The sequence below is a fragment of the Agelaius tricolor genome, unplaced genomic scaffold (genome assembly GCF_023055355.1).
Source record: "Agelaius tricolor isolate 1412-34295 unplaced genomic scaffold, bAgeTri1.0.p SCAF_2, whole genome shotgun sequence".
NCBI classification, from domain to species: Eukaryota; Metazoa; Chordata; class Aves; order Passeriformes; family Icteridae; genus Agelaius; species Agelaius tricolor.
In genome coordinates this window covers 74,544,370-74,569,462 of record NW_027269262.1, presented here as the reverse complement: position 1 = coordinate 74,569,462, position 25,093 = coordinate 74,544,370, and the positions used below count along the sequence as shown (strand labels likewise).

At 37.3% G+C, this 25,093-nt stretch overlaps 1 protein-coding gene across 2 annotated transcripts in view; it reads left to right on the top strand.

The window, feature by feature from the left end:
- DPY19L4 (dpy-19 like 4) overlaps positions 1 to 23,013 on the top strand; it is a 33,881-nt gene extending 10,868 nt beyond the window's left edge. Inside the window, exons 8-20 of one of the 2 annotated variants that reach the window (XR_011678373.1) lie at positions 341 to 475; positions 1,656 to 1,787; positions 1,877 to 1,975; positions 3,153 to 3,226; positions 5,017 to 5,175; positions 6,842 to 6,961; positions 8,026 to 8,146; positions 9,574 to 9,630; positions 11,977 to 12,059; positions 13,749 to 13,881; positions 14,307 to 14,465; positions 16,844 to 18,304; positions 21,858 to 23,013. Coding sequence is in view for 1 of the 2 variants with exons in the window: in XM_071421577.1 (XP_071277678.1) it covers positions 341 to 475; positions 1,656 to 1,787; positions 1,877 to 1,975; positions 3,153 to 3,226; positions 5,017 to 5,175; positions 6,842 to 6,961; positions 8,026 to 8,146; positions 9,574 to 9,630; positions 11,977 to 12,059; positions 13,749 to 13,881; positions 14,307 to 14,465; positions 16,844 to 17,008 (1,437 nt within the window). In the remaining variant the exon portion in view is untranslated. Of the gene's footprint in view, positions 1 to 340; positions 476 to 1,655; positions 1,788 to 1,876; positions 1,976 to 3,152; positions 3,227 to 5,016; positions 5,176 to 6,841; positions 6,962 to 8,025; positions 8,147 to 9,573; positions 9,631 to 11,976; positions 12,060 to 13,748; positions 13,882 to 14,306; positions 14,466 to 16,843 lie in introns of both variants that reach the window. The other variant, XM_071421577.1, reaches the window with a different exon arrangement.
- Positions 23,014 to 25,093: the final 2,080 nt, after the last annotated feature.

Genomic DNA, 25,093 nt, shown 5'->3' with positions numbered 1-25,093 from the left:
GAGAGAACAGTGTGGTAATGGGCCATGTGCTGCTTGTTTTTGAATAAACAGAGGCAGAATTTTTCTCATGTAAACTGCTTTTTTTGAAAAAGATGGTTGTTACTTTCTTACCTCGACTCTGTCTTTAAAATATTTCTTCTGATTGGCTTGAAATGTTTTTGAATATTTCAGTAATTACTTTCTTCCATCTGAAAGTTAAGCATGTCCAAAGTCAGTGTTTTAATTATTTCCCAAAACAATAATTAATTTCTGTAGTTTATGTTTTAATGATCTCTCAGTTACTTGACAGACATGCATGGGTACAAAATTAATGCTTTTTCTTTTCTTTTTTTCCTTCTAGAAGTTTTGTTATCTTCTGGTGAATGCCTCAACATACACCTTCATGATGATGTGGGAATACAGTCATTATCTCCTGTTTGTCCAGGCTGTTTCTCTTTTCCTGCTAGACAGCTTTGCCCTAGCACAGACAGAGAAGGTATTGGAACTTTTCAGCCTCCTGACAGCTGGGGACTTAGAGGCAGCCTCTGAGGTGCCTGCCATTCCTACTGCACAAGGCTGAGTGACGAGTGTCTTGCAGCCTGGGCCCAGCTGAAGTGCATGTGATATCCATCAGAAGAATAAAATAACTTCAAACTAAGTCTCTTTTGGACTGCTGTGTTTGGGATAGAAGCTAAACAAAGCTTCTGAGACCTAAAGCATCCTTGGAGAGCTAAAGAGTGATGAATGATATTCCTCCATTTTGGGCTAGCTGCCTCTTCTTTCTCCTATTCACAGGAGGGTGGGCAGACCAAAGATGTTCTTTGTTGGCTCTGTGCAGTTAAAGGGCTCATTTTCACCCTCAGTGGCCTGTCCTGCACTGCTTTGCCAATAAATAGATTTGACAGATGTTGAGGGAAAATTGATTTTTTTGAATACAAGAAAGTATTTAAATTTATTCTGCAAAATGGCTCTTAGAAATGTTGCAACAATAAGGTGTTCTTATGCTGCCTGTTGCAGTTGTAAATATGCTGTTTTGTACATGCATGCTTTTTGGTTTTGTTAGATATCAAACTGCATGCAATTCTAATTCTTCACCTCTTCTTTCAGTTTCTTTTTATTCTGTTCCTCAGCAGTGGGAAATGTTTGATCTATTGTAGTTCAAAGCAGAACATATAAGGGAAAAAATGGGTATTTTGGTAAAAGTCTGAAGAATCAAGCATCAAGTTTTATAACATCTGCTTATCAAGTAGTAAATAACAGCAAGTATAGATAACAGTCTGAGAATTCATTCCTGAGACAGGTTAATGAACAAGTTATTTTGAGGGCAAGAAAACCACCTGTTTACAGATGAGCTCTGTCACAAACTGTGTGTTCTTACTGGTGCATTGTAGTTACTGCTTTGTGTGCTTCATTACTGGATGGGGAGACCTCCTAAAATACTCCTGCTTATGGTGTTTTTACAGAATTACTGTGAAGTGATTGTCCTTTAGTTAGTGAGGCTGACCAGGATCATTTTGATGTGCAATGCTTTCCAGAGCCCTGCTAGATTCATGAGTTGAAGGATTGAGATCCATTAATCTCCTGATTAACAGGGGAAGTGAGCTATCTACTGGTCTAAAAAATAGGATTTATATCCACTGTAGTTTTATCTTATTGTTTCTTTTTTTCTTCAACAGGTGCACGAGGTATACAGAATCTACCTGTTTTCTGTCATTGTGGGGTACCTTCTGCAGTTTGAAAATTCAGCCTTACTAGTGTCACCATTACTGAGTCTTGTGGTAGCTTTAATGCTCTCCAAATCCCTTCAGGTAAGTAGACTTTCTTCTAACGGTGAGTCTAGTTTTAAAATTTAAACTGAACTCCAAAATTATACAGCATTCTTTAAATATTTTTGCAGATGAATATGAAAAAAAGCACATTTGTGTCAAGATTGCTGAAAATAATGTATATTTATTTGGTACTTACAGTAGCAGTGACACTAAACTTCTTATTAAAGGTAAGATTCCTCTGAAAAATTGATTTTAATTTCAGAATCTAAATTAAAAGTTGCAGATACATCTTGAAAAAATATTTTGAAATGTTGCTTACCTTATTGATATGACAGTTCATAGCTTAATTCATAGTTAGTATGAGTCCTAAAAATTGAATCATTTTGTAGCAACTCAAACAGCTTCGTCTTGTTGTGGTTTTGGTCTTCTGGGTTGAAACAGTTTAGAAATACTCTTTTAAAGGACATTTTATCTGTTTCATAAATAAACTTGAATGGCCTCTACAGACTAGTCTGAATATTAAAACAATATTCTTGGGCATGGTGACACAATAGCCAGGAGCAAGTATGAGTGGTCCTAGGGCAGATATTAGTTTTCAAGTACATTTCAAGTAGAACATGGGAGCAGAGGCTTTCCCTTTGTGTAGGGGTCAGTTAGGAATTGAGATTACACAGTGGGATTTTAGCCTGGTCTTGTATTTTGATTAGCAATTCCCTCTTGCTGACCTTTTACACATATTATTGTGTTTTTCTTCTATGCCTCAAACTCATCATGGTTGTGTTAATTAACAGTATGAACTTAAAAGTAAAGAAACTACTGAACCCTAGAAGGCTTGAAAGAATGCTCACATGTAATTATTTTCCTCTGCCATTCAGAATGACTAGCCTTGCTGTATCTCCAGGAAAATAAAATCCAACCTTGAAAAATAGGAGCTAAATTACGGTTTTGAGTAAGAGGAGTAAGTTACAGAACTTTAGGCAGCTCAGACAGTCTGTGTGAAGATTACAAATGCTCATGACTTCTGCTCAGCTGCAGTTTTATTTTCTAGTGGAGCCAAGCACAGCACTCTTAGGCTTGCTTGGGAGTAAGTCTGGGCCTGTTTTTCATGATCCTTTTTACACTGCTCAGTAGTCTTTTGACAACTTATTGGCAGCTTTTCACTTGTCCTCCTGATGTGGTATGGGAGTGGAATGAAGGGAATAATATTCTCAAGGAAACCCTAAATGTAGATTTATTGAAGATTACAATGCTATACCAGTACCTTAGTTAGCACACTTAATCAATTTTGTTAGTTTTAACTAAATCTTGAATAGTTGATTGTTACCTGACGTTTTGTAATTTGAATGACTGTGAAAACTGTTTCCAGCATTTTGTGTGATTTTTCTCTGCTAAATTAATTTTCAGATGTTCATTCCTCATAAAGAAAATGGGCATTTGCTGAAGTTCATTGAAGTAAAACTTGGCTTAAACACAACTAAGTAAGTTTATTTAAACTCTTTACACTTCCCAAGATATCAAAACTTTTGAAACTGCTCTGAGAAGTGTAACATTTCAGTGGCTTGTGAGAGTTTTATAGAGGAGCTAGGGAAATAGTTTAGTTATTTGTTGTCTGGTTTTAAGATTGAAGTAAAAAAATATGCACATACAGAATTTACTTAGGGTATTGAGGTTTCTGAGGCACTTCAGTATTTTTCATGCCTTAGGGTGAAAGCATTTCATGGATTTTTGTTCTCTTGTGATGTTGAAGAATGAAAACTTTCTGTATCCTGTCTAGTGTTTCTAATAAGACTTGAAAGCAAAGATAATAGGGTAAAGGTGGCAGTATGAGCTTTTTATAGCCTGGAAAAAAGGCTCTGGAAAGAGTCATGAACTATTGATACTATCTCAAAAGAGGCTTGTGTTGTGGGTACCCCCAATATTCCCTTTATGTTTTGGAAGAAATTAGGACAAGGGACATCTTAATAGTCAGAGGGAATTGTGATTCTAAGAAAAAACATTAGTATCTGTAAAAGAGTTGGATGTTGGACTGCAAGATGTCATGGCAACAGATTTTCTGGAAAACTTCCAGTGGAGTGTTAGTAAGGACTGACACACTCCTGGACCCAAGCCAAGATTTGCAATTCCATGCAGGAATTGGAACTCTCTCTGAAGAACTGCATCTCTCTTACAAAAAGCTACTTCACAGCCTTTCAGGGGAGCAAGTGGAAAATGACATCACACCCAACTGAAACTGTTGGGGAACTTTTGGAGGACAAGATGTAGGGATGTTGACTGTGATGCATCGTTTATCACACACACATACTCATTCTTAAGTGTTTTGCAAGAAAACAAAGAACTCCTGGTCAGAATTTCAGTTTATTCAGCTCCCAGGTATTAATAGATTTTCCTCTTTTTCCCCCTGGGGCCTTGCTAATATCACTTTTCAGACTCTGCAGTGAAGCCAGAGACTGAGACAAACTGGGTGCCTTTACGCCTGGAACACTGTGTAACTATGTATTGGAATTATGATTTGCAGCACAAGAGCTTCAAGATCTCTCTTTTAAGGCCAGCTGGGACATGCCCACCTGTTAATCTTTAAACTGATTCTGTCTAATTGAAAGTGGTTCTGTCCTCTAGTCTTCCCTTGGGAGATAATGAAAGAGGGAGGGAAGCAAAACACAGTAAGACAAGAATGCATTCCCAGCACTGCGTGCTGCACCAGTTCCAGTTGAGAATACACACTGACAGTGCTTCTGAGCAGAGGGTATTATCTTCCTGCTTGCTAACTGAGGAAGAAGAATGATGAAGTGGCTTCAGCTACAGAACTAGAATTTCAACATTAAAGATTTTATTCCTGGCAGTGTCTCAGGCTTCTTTGTGATCTCAGATGACCACTTTCCTTTCTTTGTCTCCTTGTTTGGAATGAGGACAAGCATACCTTCTTGCATCAATATCTCTAAAATCTTAATCCACGGTGACAACAAGATTCTTTTGGTCCCCATAATGGAGTTACGTAGGAGGTTGGGCTTTTGTGATATAAAGGATTTGTAGTCTGGTCTCTTCAGATCACAGATACTTTTTGGGAAGATGGACTTTTGGCAGTTACTTTAAAGAGTATTTGCAAAGCAGTTTCAAATGATAAAAAGATAACGTCAAAGATGAATTTCAGGTAGTTTCCTATGACATGAATAGGTTAAACTGCAATTGTTTTGCGCTGGGTTGTTGGGGTTTTTTTCCTAATCTATGGGATATTATTATTGGTTTTAATGGAATGTTTTTGCCTTACTAGGAATTTTACAATGAATTGGCTCCTTTGTCAAGAATCTCTTCAGGCACCCTCCCAAGACTTTTTTTTGCGACTAACACAGTCATCACTGTTGCCTTTTTATATTTTAGTATTAATTATCTGCCTTTTTTCTGTAACTCAGGTCATTTTTAGGAGAATTTGGTAAGTAACTTGTTTATGTGAAAAATAAGTTAAAAATAAGAGGCTCCTGGATGCCTCAGGGAATGGTCATCATGTTTGTTGCTCCAAAGTTTATTTTACCACTGAACTTGTCAGGGTGTGAGTGCCAGTGGGAAGGCCCACAAGAGCCTCTTAAAGAAAAGCCTTTTAGTGAGGAGGTTCTTGAGCAACCCTCCTGTCAGGACAGGGAGTTGTCATTGGTTTGTTTCCCTGCAGATGTAATTCCTGCTGAGCTCTGGCTAATGTTTGCTGATGTGTTTGTCTCTTCCCACTGACAGAGAAATATGTTATATCTGTAATTCTCATTCCAACAGCAAAGTTATCCAATTGTTGCTAGAATTTGTTTTTCTGTTTTTCATTTGGGATTTTTGGGTTTTTTTTCAAGTTTACATGTTGAGAAAGATGAGATGGGTGGAGCTGAGAGGGCTTTGGATTTCTAATGCTTCACTGTTGGTTTTTAAAAACACTTGTTTACTGTGATAAAATCCACTAGCCTTTGCTGCTTGGAACAGAACTGAAGTAAAACTGACTCAATTAGTTTTAGCTTCACAGTGATTCACAGTTGCCTTGAGAGGAGGGGTAGTGGAACTGTCCTTGTAAAAAGACTAAGAATACCAACACTGTAGATCCTAGTATAATTTGTCTTGGAAACTCAGTGGTTAGGAAATTATCTCTTCCCGGTAGAAGATGAATGGTGTAACTTCTCAGATACTGGAACGAATTTCTCACTTGTCTGCAGCAAAAATCAATAGGTTTATTTCAAGGATGAAGGCTTCTAACAGATAAAGATTATGCTGCTGTAAATGAAAATGTTTGTCAGGTTGGATGTGTGATAGGATATTCAGAACAACGGAGCAAACTTCTTATTGTTTGCTAGTGGTTGAAATAACTATTTATTACTTTGTAATGAGCAGTGACTACATTATGTCCAACACCTTTTTAAAGAAAATCTTAAAATAAACCTTTTCCTCTCTCTTTTTTTTTTTAATTTTTGAATCAGTTAATAATCTCAAAATATAATTTCTAATTTTCATAAGGAAGCTTATTATAAAAATGTAAACAGAAATCACATCATAGTAGAAGGAAGTGTTATTTATTCTATGCCTTGCTATCTTGTTAGTAGAAAACCTTTCACTGCAAGATTTTGGCTATGATTTTTATTTATTATATATAATTAGACTTTATAATAATGTGACTATAAGCTACTTTTGTTGTCTTTGTTGTACACACATTCCATACACAATTATCATCCTGCAGATTCTATAATTCTTTACCGTGCTATTGGTAAGAAGGAGTGTGAAATGCATGTTCAGCATGATTTGTCTAAATGTTTGTAGAGTGTACATGCTCTTATATTAGACTGTCTCTTGGTGCTGGATTACCTTAAAGTAAGATTTGTAGTCATAAGCAGTGATCCCATTGTATTAATTGACAGCCATTGCTTCAGAGAGGTTGCAATCTAAATCAAGGGACAGTGGGTACTGATAGGTCAGTGATCAAGAACAAAAAGCAAGTGAACAGTGCAATAATATTAGATGCTATGATATGGAATGATCTCAGTGCACTGCTGACTTAAAAGTATTTTTATTGGCACCTTTTCCTGGGATAATATCTGAATTAAGTGATGTCTCATTTTCTCCAACTGCAGTGGTGAACCACTGAAAGAGACAGTTAAACTTGAGGATGGTCGAATTGGAGAGAGGCCAGAAATAGTTTATCATGTAATTCACACAATTTTGCTTGGTTGTCTAGCGATGTGTTTGGAAGGGTAAGTCTGATTTTGATGTATCTCTTTTGAAATCAACAGAGTTCCTTGCTGGACATGATGCACTGTTTACCCCTTTGAAATCACCCTTTTTCAGAAATAATTTTGGCATAGAGTGATACTACTAAGGAGTAGTCAAAATAATTTTGATTATAAATTTGATATGGCTATATGAACACTTGTGCTTGATCTCTTGAACATGTTTTCCGAGCTTTTATGCAGCCAAGGTCCAAGACATTAATTGAATCACATTTAAATCACTTTCCTTATGGTATTTAGTATAGAACTGTGCTGTAATTATTTTTAGCAAGAACTTGTGTAGTGTTTTGATGAACAGAATAGTGCTGGAATATTGGGACGTGGAAGATTCCTTATCCATCTTCTTGTGTGTAGGCTACCACGAAGTGTACCTCTGCTTGACATGTTAAAGCAGTAGCAGAACTAGTTTCAAAAGTATTGTGTTAGTCCTTAAAGCTAGAGAATCTGATGTTTGGAAGACATTGTTGTTCTAGTCTTTTTATCAGCTTAATCAGCTTGAAGATGTCAGACTTGTGTTTTTATTAGGCTCCTCATCTTAAAATCTAAATATTCACAAATGTTGCCTAAAGTGAGCAGACTGTTTTGTTATCCTGTAGTTTTTCTAAGTTGACTAGTCTACGCTTAAGAGTTAATTAAATATTTTCCTTTCCTTTCTTCAGGAAGTCCCTTATAGTACATTGTCTGTACAGCTTTGTCAAATAGCTGCTTTTTATCCCTTCTTGGCTGGAAAACCAGCCTAGTGACTCTACTATTCTCTTTGTTTTTCTTTCATCCTCCCCTGAGCTCTGTGAAGGATTTTGTCATCTTTTACCTTGGATCTTGCTCCTCCATCTCACAGCAGATAATCAGGTGCCAGCTCTTCTGCTAGAGATTTCTTGGTTTACCCTCCAGTACCATCAAAGTTGACCTCAGATTGTCTGAACATCCAGACTGTTACTGGCATGAGAAAAAAATCAGAATGTTTTTATAATAGTTTGAGTACAGAGGCATACACAGGGTCCCAACTAAGTTATTGCAGTGTTTTCCAGAATGAAATATCTATGGACACCTTATGTTTGTATGCTTGCTGCATTTGGTGTGTGTTCTCCTGAACTTTGGATGACGCTTTTCAAGTGGCTTCGACTGAAAGCTGTGCACCCAATACTGCTGGTGAGTTGCTGTTGCCAAAGTCGTGGAAAATACAGCTAGCAGGTATATAGCTTGGCAAACAAGAAGTACCTAAGACCCATGAAAGAACCCATGAAAGCAACAGGTTGTTCTGTGAGCAGTGGATTGCATATGGTCTGCTTTTTCTGTCTTTTCTTCTTAGTGTCACTTGCTCTCTGGTACCTGGTGATAAAGTTGCGTTCACACTACAACCTTTCCTCATAAAAAGCAGAGCTGTCTTCATCTGCCTTTCACTCTTCTCAATTTCTTTTAGCAAATATTTGAGACCTCAATCTCTCTTTCATATCTAGTTGGGATTGGTTAAGAAGGTCATGCACTTTTTAGGAGGAATGCAGGAGAAAAAGTACTGGTGCACAGGGAAGGCGTAAGCTTTGTTTCACTGAGAAATGGGTCTTTAAATGGTGTAGTAAGGTGAATATAACTGCTGAGAGTAAACTGCTTCACAAGAAATGGTAAGTTGAATTACTTTGTATAAGATTTGTTCATGTATGGCCATTATAGAGAAGTGTTGTGACTGAAGATAAGCTTGTGTTACAGAGCAAACAACTCCCCTGCTTCCAACCCTAGCTTTATTCTCAATATGACAAAAGTTGCTTTGTGTGATTTTTAGCAGATTTGTGCATTGGTTTTAATAATAAAATAGGGATAGGATATTGTTTACCCTAAATTCAAGAGGCTTATAGGAATAAATATATTACACTTAGATGTTCATTATGTCTCCTGTGAAAATACCATACACTGCTATATCAGAAACATTGACTGTGTTCTTTCAGTCAAGGAGTAACAATATGTTCAGCTACATGGTAAGCACATTCTTTTATATACTTTGTGTTTTCTGTGATGTAGACCTGTTTTTTCACTATTAACACAGTAGATGTGTTAGTAGCTTAATATCAAAGGAATGTCTTGTGTGCATTCCTTACCAAATGTTTCTGTACCATAGAAGCTATTTTCTCCTTGCAAAGCAAAAATTGCATCAGCTAGAATGATGGTATGCTGAGAGATGGGTTTCTGGGTCTTGCATATCAATAATGCTAATCTGAACAAGATCAGAGGTTTGAAATGCTTGGTTTCATAGCATTTGAATGTGAGGTGTTTACCTTCTTCTGTTCCCTACGTCACGTGCACATGGAATCATTGTTAATTACTTCAGTAGTAATTAACTGTCCCTAAAGTTGATGGTAAAGTTTTTGTGAGTCAAATGAAGCCTTCCATGGTAAATTAGGCAAAATCTTGTTTGAGGAAATTTTTTTGCCTGATAGAAAACCACAAAGATTCACCTACTGTCACTCTGAGGTTTCAGGCATAAATATTGCTATAAATATTGCTCACTGAATGAGCAGAATCAACAGACACCTCAGAGCTGGAGAGTGGTGCATAATCCATTTTCTCTAACATGTACTTTCTAGGCTCTTATTCTGAGTATGGCAGTTCCCACTATAATTGGATTCAGCTTGTGGAAAGAGGTAAGAAAAGTTCCTTTGTGGAGTTTTCTTTGTATGTTGGCACAATATGAGTCAAAATGATGAGCAAATATAATGAAATGTACTCAGTGAAATTAAATATATGTGAGGAAATTGAAGGTGTCATCCCTTGAAAATATGTTTCATTAAAAAAAAAAAAACTTCACTTTTTTCAGTATAAGGTATTTGACAGTTTAATTTTTTAATGATCGCTTATTGTAATTAAATTTAAATGAAGACTTTATTATAGTCAGCTGTTAAACTTTGGATGTATAAACTGACTCAACAAAGAAAATGCTGCCAAATGAAAACTCAGGATATTGAAAACTATGTTGCCTCAATCTTAGTTTTAGTGAAAAGGCATAAAGTTAGATGAAGTAAAATTACAGGAGGCTATATGCAAATAAACTGTTTGCAAAGCTCCCATCAAATTATAACGGAGTTAAATTCTTTGTGCAGACCATTCTGTCGAGGTATGTACCTACTACAATACAGGGGAAGAAAAGACACAGATGTTTCCACGTTTAAAATGAATACTTTATTGCAAGTCACAGACAGACTGGGAGTGGAGTATTCGGAAATTATTTTTTAAGCTCCTGTGAGTGCAAAAAATATGTGAAACGTCCCATGAAGTGTAATCCTCTGCTATACTGGCACAGCTTTAAAATAGTTTGACTAGTCTGAGAATTCATATATAGAAGCCAGTATTGCCCGACAGTATTTTAACAGATTTTGCAACATCTATCTTACACTGCAACTAAATTTTCTATTGTAGCCTGACTTTTTACATGTTTTTGATGAAGCAATAGATACTGTCTGTAAAAAAAGCTAGAGTTGCTCAAAAGAGTTATGAAATCTATTACAATAGAGGAAACGAGTGTAGTTACCCAAGTAATTCCTTTCCAGATTGTTTTAATTAAAGCAGTAGCAGTGTGGGCTTTTGGACTCTAGAGGGCTTCATCCATTGTTGATCCAGCTTCTGCTTTTAAGCAGTGGTGGACAGTTTGCTCTCCAGGCTCACAACTCGTCCCTGTGGTTGGGAATGTTGATTACAAGTAACAGAGCAGCAAAAATGCCTTGAGCATGATCTGTTACCGTGGCTATACAAGGCTGTCTGTATAGCTCAGTATCTTTTTGCTTGGCTGCCTTCTGTCTGTGTCTGCCATAGTCCCTCCTCTAACTAGGTTTTTCCAGGTGCTGTGATGAGTGAAGCAGGTTCTCCTTGGGGTGGCAGTAGCAGTTCCTCTTTCCATCCCTCTGTTCTGGGAGTAGTTCCAGTGTATGTGTAACAGCAGTGCTGTTTGTCCCTGACACAAACCTGTGGCAGGTCTTCTTGTGCTGATTGTAGACTGCTGCCACTTGAGAGCTGAGTTGTCCAGGTAATGGGGGTGGAAAGTCCTCAGTTAAAAGCAGGCTCCCACTTCTGTCTGTCCACTGTGGCTGTCCCAATGTAAGTTGTCTCTTTAATATGGCAGAGCCTGTAAACTTCATTCTCTTCCAAAAGAGCTGACATCCAGAACTTAGCATTTACAACAGCATGTACATGTACCTGTTCCAGCCCCTCAAGGCTGGCCAGTTTCCAGCCATGGCTTTTTCAGATAAATGCACTAAATGGCTCAAGGACTTACAAAATTTCCCATCTTAGTAAAGAAGGACCTCAAACCTGACAGGGTAGGGAAGCCATGATGCAGGGCTGCAAGCTGGCCTGGTTTGAAAGAGGTGGTATTCTATCTCACAGAATCCCTCCTTTTCCCAAAATGTTTTTCAAGAGCATAAACTGAGATATCCCACTTCACACTATGTAATGTGCTCGTCTTCACTGCAGTGATTGAAGTCAGAAGCGAGTCTGGGCACATTACCAGGGCTCTTCTAGGAAGTTTCTTCTCTTCTCTCTTGCTTGCATAACACCTTTCCTTCAAGTCACAATAGTCCAATCCTTCCTGCTCAGGCAAGTTTACCATGAGAGATTTATCATCTTCTTGGTTTAGTGCCCTTATTTGTAGGCATTTGCATATGACCACCTGAACTATGGTTTTGATGCATTTAAGGCCTCTTGATGTTCATGAAGGTTGTTGCTGCTACTTATTTATTTATTTTTAATTATAAGTATTCTAATGAAAGAGAGAGAGAGAGATGAGAACTTTGGTTTAACATACTTATTTTGGAGAGGGACTTCTGCTGTCAGGTAAGTAAATGTAAGCTGAGTTTTGCAAAATACTCAAGCAAAAGTACCAGTCAGGGGAAAAACTGTTGAAACCCATTTCTGTTGTGTCAATTAAAGCCTTAATGTAATGTGATGCTCTGTAGAGAATTTTTTAAACTGTAAGTAACCAAAAACATTTCCATCAGTTTTTCCCTAGAATAATGACAGAGCTTACAGAACTGCAAGAATTCTATGATCCTGATACAGTAGAACTTATGACATGGATAAGGTAAGCATAGAGTCCAACATTTCTATTTTACTGCTTTTTGTAAGGGTATTTTTATCTCAGCAGTTTGTGGAGCTACCTGTGTCAAGCTGGGTTTTCCCTTGGCATTCAATGATGCATGGGGGAACAAGTTTTCTATTTTAAGTGTGGTATTGTTCCCATAAAAGAAACTGGAGTTTATTATGGATTACAAGAGAAGATCCTGGAACACACAAGCAAGTCACGTTTAATGTTGTTGCAGACCTAGTTTCTAAATAGCAGGATCTTAGATCTTGCTAACATTTAATTAGATTACAGGATTCATGTTGATTGTAATGCCAAAAGCCCTGAGATGTTATGTGCCTGAGCCAATAAAATGAAATGGCTGAATGTGAGGATTTAGAGACTTTTGTCAGGATACTTGTGTTATTCAGACTTCCCCTTTGACCACAGCTAGTATGGAGCTATGTTATACAGCTCATACTGAGCATATACACAGCTAATGGCAAGTCAAGTTATTTTCACAGATTTATTTTTTTTACCACCAAAGGTTTCAGAATTGCATTCTGCCTCATTCAATTTAACTTCAAACTATGTCATTAGGAACTGTGCTTTTCTGAAAATTAGATCCCTTGTGTTCAGATAACTTAGCTTTAACTGTATTTTTTAGAATATTGCTTTCTATATTTATGTAGTCTTTAATGTCAACCTGTTCATCTTCACAAAAGGCAGGGCTGGTAGTGTTCCAGCCAATTTCTTCTTCTTGTTGTAGTAGTGTATGTTGTTTGTCACTGCTGTAGCTCTTCAAGGCAGCAAGTGGAATAATGCCAAGTACCTAATGGCTTTTATGTTAGTCTGCATATACTTCAAGTACGTAATTAATCATGGTGAATTTCATTGAGATTCACTCGGCTACAAGCAATTTGACTACCCTTATCTGTAGCAGCTGTTCTTATTTTTAAACAAAATAAGGATTTTTTTTTCTTATGGATATACTTAGCTATCCACATTGAAATTTTAATTCAATGTCATTATTACAGTATATTTTCTCAAAGTCTTCTCTCTGATAATACAAATTTAATTTGAATTTTCTCTACAGAAGTTGCTAAAGTCTGTAATAAAGTGTGACAATGACTGTTTTCTTTCACTAATACAGAAATACAAATAGTCAAAAAATACCAAACCCAGAAACCTGATTACTGTAGACATTATTCTGCATGCTGACATTATTTTCTCATAGATGATGAAATACATGATCAGAGCTTACATATTAAATACATACTAGAGGTCAAGTTACAACAATCACAAATCATTCCTTTACAAGATAACATCATGTTGTTTCTCCTTGTACCTACCCCCTCTCTCCCAAGCTTGTTTTGTCACGAGTTGGCAGCCATTCAGAAAAGCAGAACTTGGATCCATTCCAGGACCACTCTGAATGGTGCTCAGTGGATTGCATGAGGGGAGAACAACCATGAGCCCTTGCCCCAGCAGGAGCCCCTCCTTTCAAACTCCTATTGCTGCAGGTCTGCCCTTTCCCTCGCAGAAAAAGCACTGCCACAGCAACACCATCACCAGCTGTAATGAGAGTCCCAGTGATACTTTCACCTGCTGCAGTTCATTCTGCAGCCCCCGGCAGATCCCACACACAGTTGATAAAGTTGTTGGATGAGTGCATGCAGTACTCAGGTTGTGTTGGTGTTGCTTTTGCAGACGCCAGGCTCCCGTGGCTGCTGTGTTTGCAGGCAGCCCACAGCTCATGGGTGTGATTAAGCTCTGTACAGGATGGATGGTGTCGAGCCTGCCTTTGTATAATGATGATGATCTTCTGAAAAGAAATGAGAATGTGAGTATCCAATTCCATAAATGTGGCATCTCACAGGAACTGTCTTCCTCTTCACTCAAATATAATGCAAAAAAATCGAATGTATTAGAAGGGAAGAGGACATAGGAGTCCTGTGGACATGGAAGGGATTATCAAGTATATTATCAGTGCTTCACTCTGCACAGAAACAAATCATTATCAAAATATCATTTCTGAAGACTTTTCAGACCACTTGGAGTATGTAAGATGAGAACTTGCCATCATCAGAGATAAATACTTCCCATTCAGCTGGCCATTGCCTCACTGATTTCAAAACCAGTCTTTTTATAGCTTGTGTACATACAGTTTGTCATTGCAGATAGGTCATTTTTGGGGGGTGTGTGTGTCCCAGTGTTTAAGGTATTGCTGATTTTTGCATTGCATGAACATGTTTTCTTAATTTATAGATTTATCAGATCTATTCAAAGAGGTCAGCAGAGGATATTTATAAGATACTCACATCTTACAAAGCCAACTTTCTGGTTATTGAAGATTCAATTTGCAATGAAGTGGGACCTGTAAGAGGATGTAGAGTTAAAGATCTGTTGGATATTGCTAATGGTCATGTAAGTATTGGTGAGAAGAAATGAATGTTTGAATGCATAAATAATTAAATTGAAAATAAATCTTATAATGCTGGTCTTATTTTTCTTATTGTAATTGACATGTAGACAAAACTCAAGTTTTAAAGGTGATCAGTTAAGTTTTGGATTGTCTATAACTTGTAATCTTACCTGATTCTATTAACTGCCCTAATCCCTCCTAACACATGAGTATCTAGCTCTGCTCCTTTTCTGACAATCAGTAAATACCATTTAACTATATATAAATATTCAAGACTGACACCTGAATAGGTTGTTACAAAAGCAGTGAAGTCCTGCCTCAGAAGGCCTTCTTTAGTAGCTTTGAAGATGAAATTTGGATAAACTAAAATGGATAAACTCAGTTCTTCTAAAACTGGCTGGCATTAGAACCAGCCTGCCATTTAGTTCAGTACAGACTGTTTGGTTCTGATGAGGGTGCAAGTCTATTCAGTTCAGCCTTGCAGATGGGTTAGCACACCAACAGATAGTTTAAACTACATCTGCTAGAAAGGCTGGTTGAATAAACTGCACCATGAATGCTGCTTCAGTCATTGACATGTTCTGTCTCTCTGGATGTTGGTAGTGCTGCTCTTGCTGCTTAAATAGGGAGTAGGATGGGGTTTATAAGGTGATCTTACTGCCACTTGTTCATTGGCTTCTTGGAAATCCAGAAAAAATTTTGGTTTTATAAAGGCAGGGGGTGGCCTTAAACTCACTTAGAATTTCATTGCTCATTCTCACATCAACAAGAAAGAGGGAGTTGCCAGTTACCTCTAAGCAATATAGGAGTGGTATGTTATTAGGGGGTTACTCTATATTTCCCCAGGAATCTACAGCTGGTGTCAGTTTCATTTCTAGGTTTCCTAACTACTTTATCCATGAAGGATATTGTCCCCATTTTTCTTTTAACTTCCTTACCATTGCTGAAATCTATTATTTCTTTCCTAGTCTTGCTGCTAAAATCATGTATGCTGTGATTATTGCTGCTAAAATCATGTATGCTGTGATTATTCCAGGATATATCCAATATACTGTACCATAACTGTGTGTGTCTGAATAACCTCCATGTTTGTTAATCTGCATGTTACCTCTCAGTTTCTTCTCAGATCTGTGTTTGCATGAGTAAGTTCCTGTTTCCTCAGGATTCCATGCCCACATACTCCTGCATCTCTCATCTCCATGCTTCCTGCATGCTTCTCTCTCACACATAAGCTTGATAATCCTTCTTTTGTTTTTTGTTGTGGTTTTTGTTTTTGTTTTTGTGGGGAGTGGTTGGTTTGGGTATATTCGGGTATTTTTCAGAAAACTGACATAATTTGTTCTGTAAAGTTAATAAAGTTTATTGTCTCAGGAAGCTTTAAACAAATCTCTCAGTTTGCTTGCTAACAAAATTTGTTTGAGTCATATTGGAAAATTATCAAGATACTCCAAAGTAGTGGAAGCTAGTGAATACATATTTGGAAACTGCAGTGCAGCATTTACTTACTCCCAAAGTAGGTGAGACAGTGGGCAGACAGTGTGTTGACAGGTCTGTGGATGTGTTTTGAATTGCTGTGTTTAAGAAGATAAGTACTGCTTTATAGCTTGTGCTACATCCTGTAGTCCTAGTCCAATATCTTGTTTCTGACACTGGCTGAGAGCACAGGTTTACTGATAGGGAAAGACAAATGTTTTCCAGCAGTCTGTTGCTGAAGGACTGTAGCTCAGGGCAATTATCTTTGTGTTTGGAAGCCACTGGTGGATTTTTCTTCATGAGTTTGTCCTACCACGTTTTTTTTTAAACTGTGTAAATTTGTGGCATCAGAAGGAATAATGAAGGGATTTCTTCAGGGATATCAGACAGTAGATCCTAGAATGCAGTTTGCTTCCAAGTCGCTTGGTTGGAAATTGTAGGGAGATGTGTGTGTGTGTCTTTGGTCTTTATTAGGTATGTCAAACTTACTGGGCCTGGGAAAGGTAATTGGGATTTTAGTTTCCTTCATACTGGTATGCCCTGTGCAGGTCAGGTTTGAACTACTGGGAAAACAGGGCACGTGCATAATTTCCACTGCTGTTTTCTTTATAATATGAACCAAGTACACTGGTTTTAATGTCTGCTACCTTGACAAAGGGATTAATTCCTTTGTCAAGGTAGCAGACATTAAAACCAGTGTACTTGGTTCATATGATAAAGGCTTTTTTGCGTGGTTAAACAAATTACAGGGGAATATGTTTTCAGTTTATTGGAACTGTACAATGTGGAAATTAATTGTCTATCATAAATGAAATTTACAGAATACAAAAGTTAATTAAATGTACATGATTACATTCTGTAATCACTTATCTTCAGTACTGTAATTAGGTCTTTTTCTTTCTGACAGGTGGTTTGTGAGGAAGGTGACAACTATGCCTACTCAAAATATGGACGATTTTGTCATGAAATCAAAATGAACTATTCTCCATATGTGAATTACTTCACTCGAGTATACTGGAATAGATCCTACTTTGTATATAGAATCAACACTGTGATATCCTTCCAGTCCTGAAAAAGCATGCAAGCTTCTTTCTGAGGATTGATTGTGAATGAATTTCAGTTGGAAAAGTTCCTTTTGAGCAAGGAAGTCTATTTTTGCAGATAGATGTGTACACATACAGTGTACTGACAACTTTACTCTACCAAACTGAAATTCTTTGATCTACAGATCAGCTGACACATATACCATCCTTGAAGGAAACGGGAACATTTATCAGTTTTACAGTCTCTACAATGTGCTACAGTCTTCCATGTTTTTACGTTTTTCTTCCCATTAGAAATCATCTTAATCTTCATGTAAATGCGATTTCTAACTTTAGCGTTAGAGAGTTGATATGCAGAGACATCAGTAAATACAGAAAAATTATTTAAAGAGCTTGTTACAGTCATATAGCTTTTAATTTTTAGCAAGAAAGCAATCACTATCCCAAGTCTTTTCATGTAAGTGTTTGGATTTTTAGTTTGGGGTTTCTTTTTGTTTTGTTTTAATTCTTCCTGTCTTCCATGATAAACATTTCTGTGTTTCTCAAACACACATTTATACATCTTATTTGTAGCTATATAGTTTTTATAAATCATATAAGGAAGATTTTACTTAAACCACACTTCACTGATTAAGGCACTGATCTCTACATTGTTGTCTCTGTTGTCTACAGAGACATGTTGGTGGAAATGCTAGGAATTAGACCTAGCAATGGGAGCCAACAAGCTCAGATCTTCAGTTTGGAAAGAACTTGTCTTCAGCATTTCTCTACACTTAAGTGTTTGTGTGTGTATGCATAAGTGTGTCTTTCTTAGCAGCCACCAGAATGGGCCAGTATACCACAGTATGCCACACTTGTTTTCAGGCAAGTGTAGCAGGACAACCAGGTTTGCTACTGAGACTTCTGCACTTCACTTTCACCCCCTGTGTGTGTGCTGGTGTGTGCGTGTGTGTGTGTGTGGACAGACGGGTGATACTCATTTCATTCAACTTATTATGCAATAGCTATATTAAGATTGTGCCATAACTGTCATTTAATCTACTATAATCACCACCATTAATAAATAATGGTACAGGTGTTCATAGCTATTTTTATATCAATTATGCAAATACACAGATCTTTGAAAATTTGGCAAAGTATTCTGCGGTTTTGCTTTCCTCTAAAATTTGTTCTATGCCCCTCTTTGCCTCTACAACTCCTTTTCTTAACAAATGATCTGTTCATCCTGTTTGTTGCTGGCTGATAGACTTTCAAGAAAATGAATGATGTTATAATTACAAGTCTGGGCCTAAACCTAGTGTTGAGAATGGAAACTCCAATAAAAGGTAACAGTAGCTTTGCTTAATGTAGGTGTAACTGGACAAAAAGACAGGACTAAGTTTTGGAAGAAGTTGCTCACCCCTTAGGAGTTACCTGCAGTTACAAATTAATGTAACACCTGGCCCAGTGACCAGTCTATCAGGCATGTGGGAATGATTCTTTGGAGCCCAGATGTCTTTAATGAAGGATCTGGGAAAATAGGATGAACCCTCAGCTGAAAAATCTGCAAACCATTCTGCAAGTGGAAGCTGCAAAACAATCCTTAGTGCAAATTGGAGATTTTAACTCTGAAATTATTAGGAACTGCAGCATGTTGTTGTATGTGCATGATTCTTCTCTGCTCTATGCAGATACACTTGCTTATTTTACACTGACACATAGTGCTGAGATTTTTTTAAAACTTGTTATCACTTTTAGAGTGATTTTAAAGAAAAAAGCTTTATTGTTGTAAAAGCCAACATGTCTGTAATCTGTTTTTTACTTTCAGTTGTATTTTTAGGCGTATGAGTCTTGACAAAATGTTAAATTATGCATTTTATTTCAAAGAATAGATAAATCCATCGACTATATGGGATGTCACTGAGAGAAACACTTATCCATATAACTGAGTTACAAGTTATAAGTAAATATCCTTTCTGGGCATACAGACATCATGTTGGAGATAGTGTGTACCTGTGTGTCTGCTGGAGTGCAGGCTGCATGTATTTGCTTGTGCACAAGTGCATGTTTTACTGCACTGGGCTGTTTCAGACTGCTCAGTTATCATATACCAACAGAAGCTTATGTATTAACTTGAGCTATGGCAGGCCTGCAGGAACCCCTTCTGTATGTGTGGATATAGATATAATATTTGAATGTAAGTTTACAGTTCCTTTTCCAGTTTAGGTTTATTTGAATCACTGTCAAGATATTACATGTCTGTGTGTTGGTCATTTAATCTCTTGAAGTTAGAAATTCATGAATATCACTTCATATCAGCAATAAGGCATTCCAGGTGCAAACTTCAGGATTACAACTGTACTTGGGTAGATGAAGTTGCAGAACTTCTGGCTTCATGCCTTAGACTGCCATGCTGAGATGTAACATTCAGCTGTCCTTGGCTGCCTGTTGTGTTTCACTGCAATGTTGTGTGTGTTACCATGTAGAACATAGTTTGAACACATACATGTAGAGCACACATATTAAGAAAACCACAACTGAGGCCACCCACACATCTAAACAAAACTGTCTTGTATCATGTTGGCCTTTATACATGTTTAAATGAATGAGTTGAACTTTATTTGAACTGTGACATAATTACTGTTATTAATTTTGTCATAGTTTTTAAGATGTATTCTTGATACTTCAATTGATTCTGCTTTAGGAGAATCATTTAAGATTTTTACCTTGCTTTTTATATTAGAGAAAATTATATTGCAGCACCATTGGCACAGCAGCCTTAAGTAACAGAAGGAGCCTTTTATTTAGGACAGCATTGTGGTTGTTCCTGTAAAAAGGTATAATTAAAACAAGTGACTGAAAGAATCATATTTTACAAAGAAAGTGAATTAATTTCTTATCCAGCCATGGACTAGCAAAAATACTGTCTAATCTCTGGCTTCTGTGAAAAATAATAATCCTCAGTGGGATAGGGCAAAAAAACAATAGGGCATAATTACACCAGACTTGTGCAGACAACCCTGGCTTGGTTTTCAACCAGAACACAAGTTTAACTCCCTGAAAGAGTTATGGGAAAGTTTTACAAATTTTGATCTGCTTTGCTGTAGATGTTGCAATTCAGTTGAAACATGTGCCTTGCAAGCTTTTATTAAACAAACAAAAACCTCAATTCATGTTTCTTTTTGTGAAGATTTTTTTTAAAATTCCTGTCCCTCTGATTTCTAGAGTTTCTGTTGTGTCTTAATATGCCAGCCTCTGAGGATGCCCAGGTGATGCAGCTGGGATGTGTTCCAGCCATCTAACAGCTGTTCACTGGGAAGAATGAGAATTGGAATAGCAGTTTGTGTGACTGTTCTGCTGGCTTATTTCCTCCTTCACATTTCCACTTTCTGATATACTTGATCTTAGTAAATGCAACAAAATTACCTTGAAAAAATAAATTAGTATAGTATTTTCAGGCACCCACCTGTTATCCTTAGACTTGTGAATCAAAGTTTGACCAACCCACAGCTAAACTAACATACACAGTTTGGTCTTAATCTTAAAAAAATGCTCTTTCACTTCCTAAATTACCACATACTTGAACTCAGATTTGACAGGAGATGCTTGAGACTAAGGAAAGGTATTTCTGAGCATAAACTTCTATTCATATTATTTTAAAAAACATTGATTTAATTTCTTCCAAAGTAAATGGAAATGCAATTTAATACAACACAATCTTAAATACATTTTCCATGGGGGTTTGGGAATAAGGAGAAGATACACAAATGTGGAAGAAAGAGGGCCAAAAGGTTTCACAGGCATTGAAAATTCTTCCAACTGTTTGCTCTGGTGGCATTACTATATACTGAAAGGTATATAGTAGGCTAGGGACCAAATCTTGTTCTTACCACCTTAATTTCACTAAGTCATCTTCAAGTGTCCAGACCTTGTGACATTCCATCACCTTTTCCATGTGATTCACATGAAAAGGAGCTGCAAGATGAGGTTGTAGGGATTGTTAGTTATCCTTGAAATACTTATTAAAACTTCATATAAGCTGTCCTTCAACCAAAACTCCAACAGGAGAAGGTGTAGGCTGTGCTTGTGAATGCCTGGGCGTGTGCACACATGATGTGTTTGCATCTATAGGTGTCTCTTTTACTGTTGTGTTTTGGAGATGGAATGAGGAACTTCTCTTATCCCTAATGGGGATTGAATCTGTAAGTCTGGTAAATATTGATGGGCAGGTGGACTCTGGAGTAGTGTGGTATTGGAGATGAAAGAGAAGCAGAACTTTATTCCAACACAAGCAATATTTTCATGTGAAGTAATACCTCAACATAAATCTGCAGAATCATGCTTTAATATTCTTTTTAAAACCTAACTTTAGAGGGGAAGAGTGGGAATTCTAAGACATGCCTTGTGTGTTATCTTAATCTTTTCTACTTCATCAGTACAGCTAAAAAACACCATTATGTTGCTGCACTCTATGCCAAATGCAGAGCTAGTGATGCCTAAAGGTCTTCTGAATTGTATTGTACCTCAACAGTGTGTTTAAATGTAATTAATCTGGCAATGGTTTTGGTTTCAGCACAGTTAAATGTATGTATTTCTGCCTTTCAAGTGATGTTTAAGGTTACCTATTTATTTGAGGGGACAGAAGGTTTAATGCCTTTCAAAGATTCAAACTTGTTTACTTCAGTAATGCAGAGGAATTATTGGTGGTGCTTTACTTGTTCACAGTGACGTTCAGCAGTAATGTATGTGGCATATGGACTCATCTATGTGCAGCTATTTAATAACAAGTCTAAGGAATACAATTGCTTTTATCCTGTTTGTTGTCTTGGACAGTTTTTTATCAAAATAATGTATACATAGTAAATATTTTTCTCTTGTAACAATTTTTTTTTTCTGTAGAAAAAAAAATTCAATAAAAGCCAAGTCCAGAAAGTATGGATTGTTTGGGACACAAACCATTTTATCCTTTGAGAAATCAAGGGAAGACTGTGCAACATGGCTCAAAAGTCTGTCTTGACAGGCATCATAAACAGTCTTGCAGCTCTTGAGGACAAGCAGCCTGCTCAGACTGGATCCATATGTCGTGCTGACTGTGGCTGCCTGTTGAGACATACTTGTGTGACGATGAACAGCAAAATGTGAGCTGCTTCATATGGAATTATTGAACTCTGTGACTTTCTCTCTAAAGATCTTCCTACAGCAAGCACGTCACCTGGAAATAAAGTGCTATGCAATGTCACATGCTTACTGATTTAATTTTTTTTAATCTACTAATGTATTATCTGCCTTGAATTTTTACAGATCATGATTACATATTTTAGAGCCCTCTAGTGTTTTATACAATATTATTAGTAGGAATCTTTGAATGAATATTACTTTGTAATAATTTAGCATGTAATGATACAAAATCTTGATTTTTTTTTTTAGTTAAATTCTAAAGACGGTACAAATACCCTACAGAGCATATCTCCAAAACCAGATCATTTAGCACCTGAAAAAGAATCACATATTTACATCTTTAATTTATAATGATTCTGAGTTTGAGCATTTATCAGACTGCTTTGTTTTAGGCTAGTCAGGAAATGAGCTGATGTTGAAGTATCCAAGTTTAGCCATTCAAGTAACAGGCTCTATGGTTGCTTAGCTCAAAGGGGAATGGAGCTTCCTGGCAGCAGGAAATTCATGTTGGTATCTGTGTACTTTTCTGTGCCTTTATGCAAAACTGAGACTGTAGTTACTAGCTGTGAAACAGAGAACATTCTGTTACATATAATACAATTTGTATTGGTATATGTCTATAAATAGATGTTTTATGTGAGTCTGTATCTCTGTACAAAATACATATTCTGTTTATAATCAGTGATTCAGAGGTATTAGGTAAAAGTACTGTTGGTTTGGATTATTTTCCACCTAAATAGTGGTTCTGGAATCTGTTTGTTGGACCTAGTTTCCCAGATTTTTCAACTTTTGCAGTGACCCAGCCTATCATACTTCAACCCTTGTATGCTTTCAGGTTGCTTAGGTAATAAATGTCATGGATGTTTTTTAATGGTGATGAGATGCATCTTGTTATGGATTAAACTGCATATATAGAATATACCAACATTAAGCAATCCTGAGAATTACAGAGCTATTCAGTGGGTTGTAACACACCATCAGTACATTTGCTTTCAGAACCTTGAACAGCTTTACAATGCCTTAGAATTCTTCTGTTTCACAGTTACACTGTACTGTCTGCTGTCAAGCCATGACTCCTGCTGCTGCTGTACTGACTGGGAATGGAAAGATCCAAAACATGTTAAGATTGACTTTATTTTTAAACTGCAATAAATACCAGAGAATTCTGTAAGGTGAGGGTGAATGTAAAGTGATGCCTTAAGCTATTCTCCACTCTGAAGCAAGTTGGAAAAGGACAGGTAAGAATGCAGCTCCATTCTTCACTGCCTCATGTTACACTCTCCATGAGACTCTGAGCACAGAGGCTGTGGTCTCCCTGGAGTTAACTGCTGGGTGCACCTCTGGTTTCCCTGGCTGATCCAACTTCAGCTCTGGGCAGTAAGACAAAATCAATGCAGCAGAAGTGACTAAACCATTTATGCAATTTTGGAAAGGTACATTAAAATCAAGCCTGTTTTTAATTTCATCATGAAAACCTCTTCCTGAAACACACACAGTCCTGAAACATTAACAGTCATTTTCATCTATTTCAGCATTGTTAACGCATTGATAAATGCTGCTCCTTTCTTTTTTCCTTTCCTTTTTTTTTTTTTCTCTCCTCCCAAGTTGGCCCATTTTATGACAATCTGAGCTGCAGTCTGAACTGCTGGCTGTATTCCAGGGGCTTGTCCCAGCTGTGAGGCAGGGACAGAGAAAGGCTGTTGGGCTTGCTGATGTTTTGGCCTCAGAATGGCAGTACTTAGATTTAGTGATTGCAGGTCACAGTACTCAGTTCACTAGATCAGCTTTGTTTAAGAAGAACCCTAAAACTAAATTTCACTATGATTCTTTGGCAATAGAAGCTGACACTGTCCTGAAGGTATCTGTGTTGTTTCAGACAATATCTAAGGAGCTTATTTATTTGTATTTATTTCTTTTCTATATTGTTTCCTATTGAAGCCAAGAACCATCTCCACTGTCTTTATTGAAAAGTTCTTTTGGATTAACTGTGGATCAGTCTCTGTGGATTCTGCTTCAGTTTTGCAGGAAGAGACAAGTTCCTTTAGAAAACACTCAAGTGTGTTTGCATCTCTTTAAATGGCAGGGTAGGATCTGTGGCCACAAATATCTGTACATTTGTTTTGTTGTCACACAGGTTTTGTGTAACTGGATGTCAAAAATAACACAATTGTGCTAGTGAGTATCCACAAGGTGAGCTTGGCTCTGGTTGTGCTCTGTGAGGTGTGCCCTAAATTCTGGCAATGGGAGTGACATGCAGGAAAAGCCTGAAATTCCATCACCAAAAGGCTGTGTTAATGTATTAGAAATACATTGAGTTCATAGGGTGGGAGGGAATACTGTGAATAAAATATAGTTTATATCTTCCCAGGCTGTAGGGGAAAGTGCATGTTTCTACATGCTTGAATAGAAGAGAATAGAAAAGGTAGTGTGTCCTGTAATGTAGGCTAAAAACAGGAACTTGATTTTGAAAGGATTTAATTTGCTTATAGAAAGTTGTGTAAGGTTGAAACGCACTTGAGGAGAGGGAATGCTATGCTGTGTCTCCATACAGAGCTAAGCTTGTCCTAAACTGAACGCTTGTTTGCATGGTCTGGCTAGCTCATTAAGTGTTTTAAATTAATGAGCTTCTAGTGCCTTTGTGAAGGAAGGAATTAGGGCACAAAGAGCAACCTTAGCATACTCAAAGCTTGCTACAGCACATTGACCAGGTAGGGCTCTGGATGGTTATTTTCATGTTGTTACTGGTAAACCATTCTATAAAACTGTTTAGTTTTACTTTTTGCCTTCCCAGTCTGAAATCTTGCATTGTGCCACATTTTAGAAACTGTCATCCTTGAGGGGGTAAAAAATAAAGGTTGGCAGTTTGTAATAATGGGATGTGATCTCCCAACAATTACCTCTCCTTAAAACTGGTAATTCCCCAGGTGGCACAGGTGCAGGTCTAGCAGTTGGTTGTC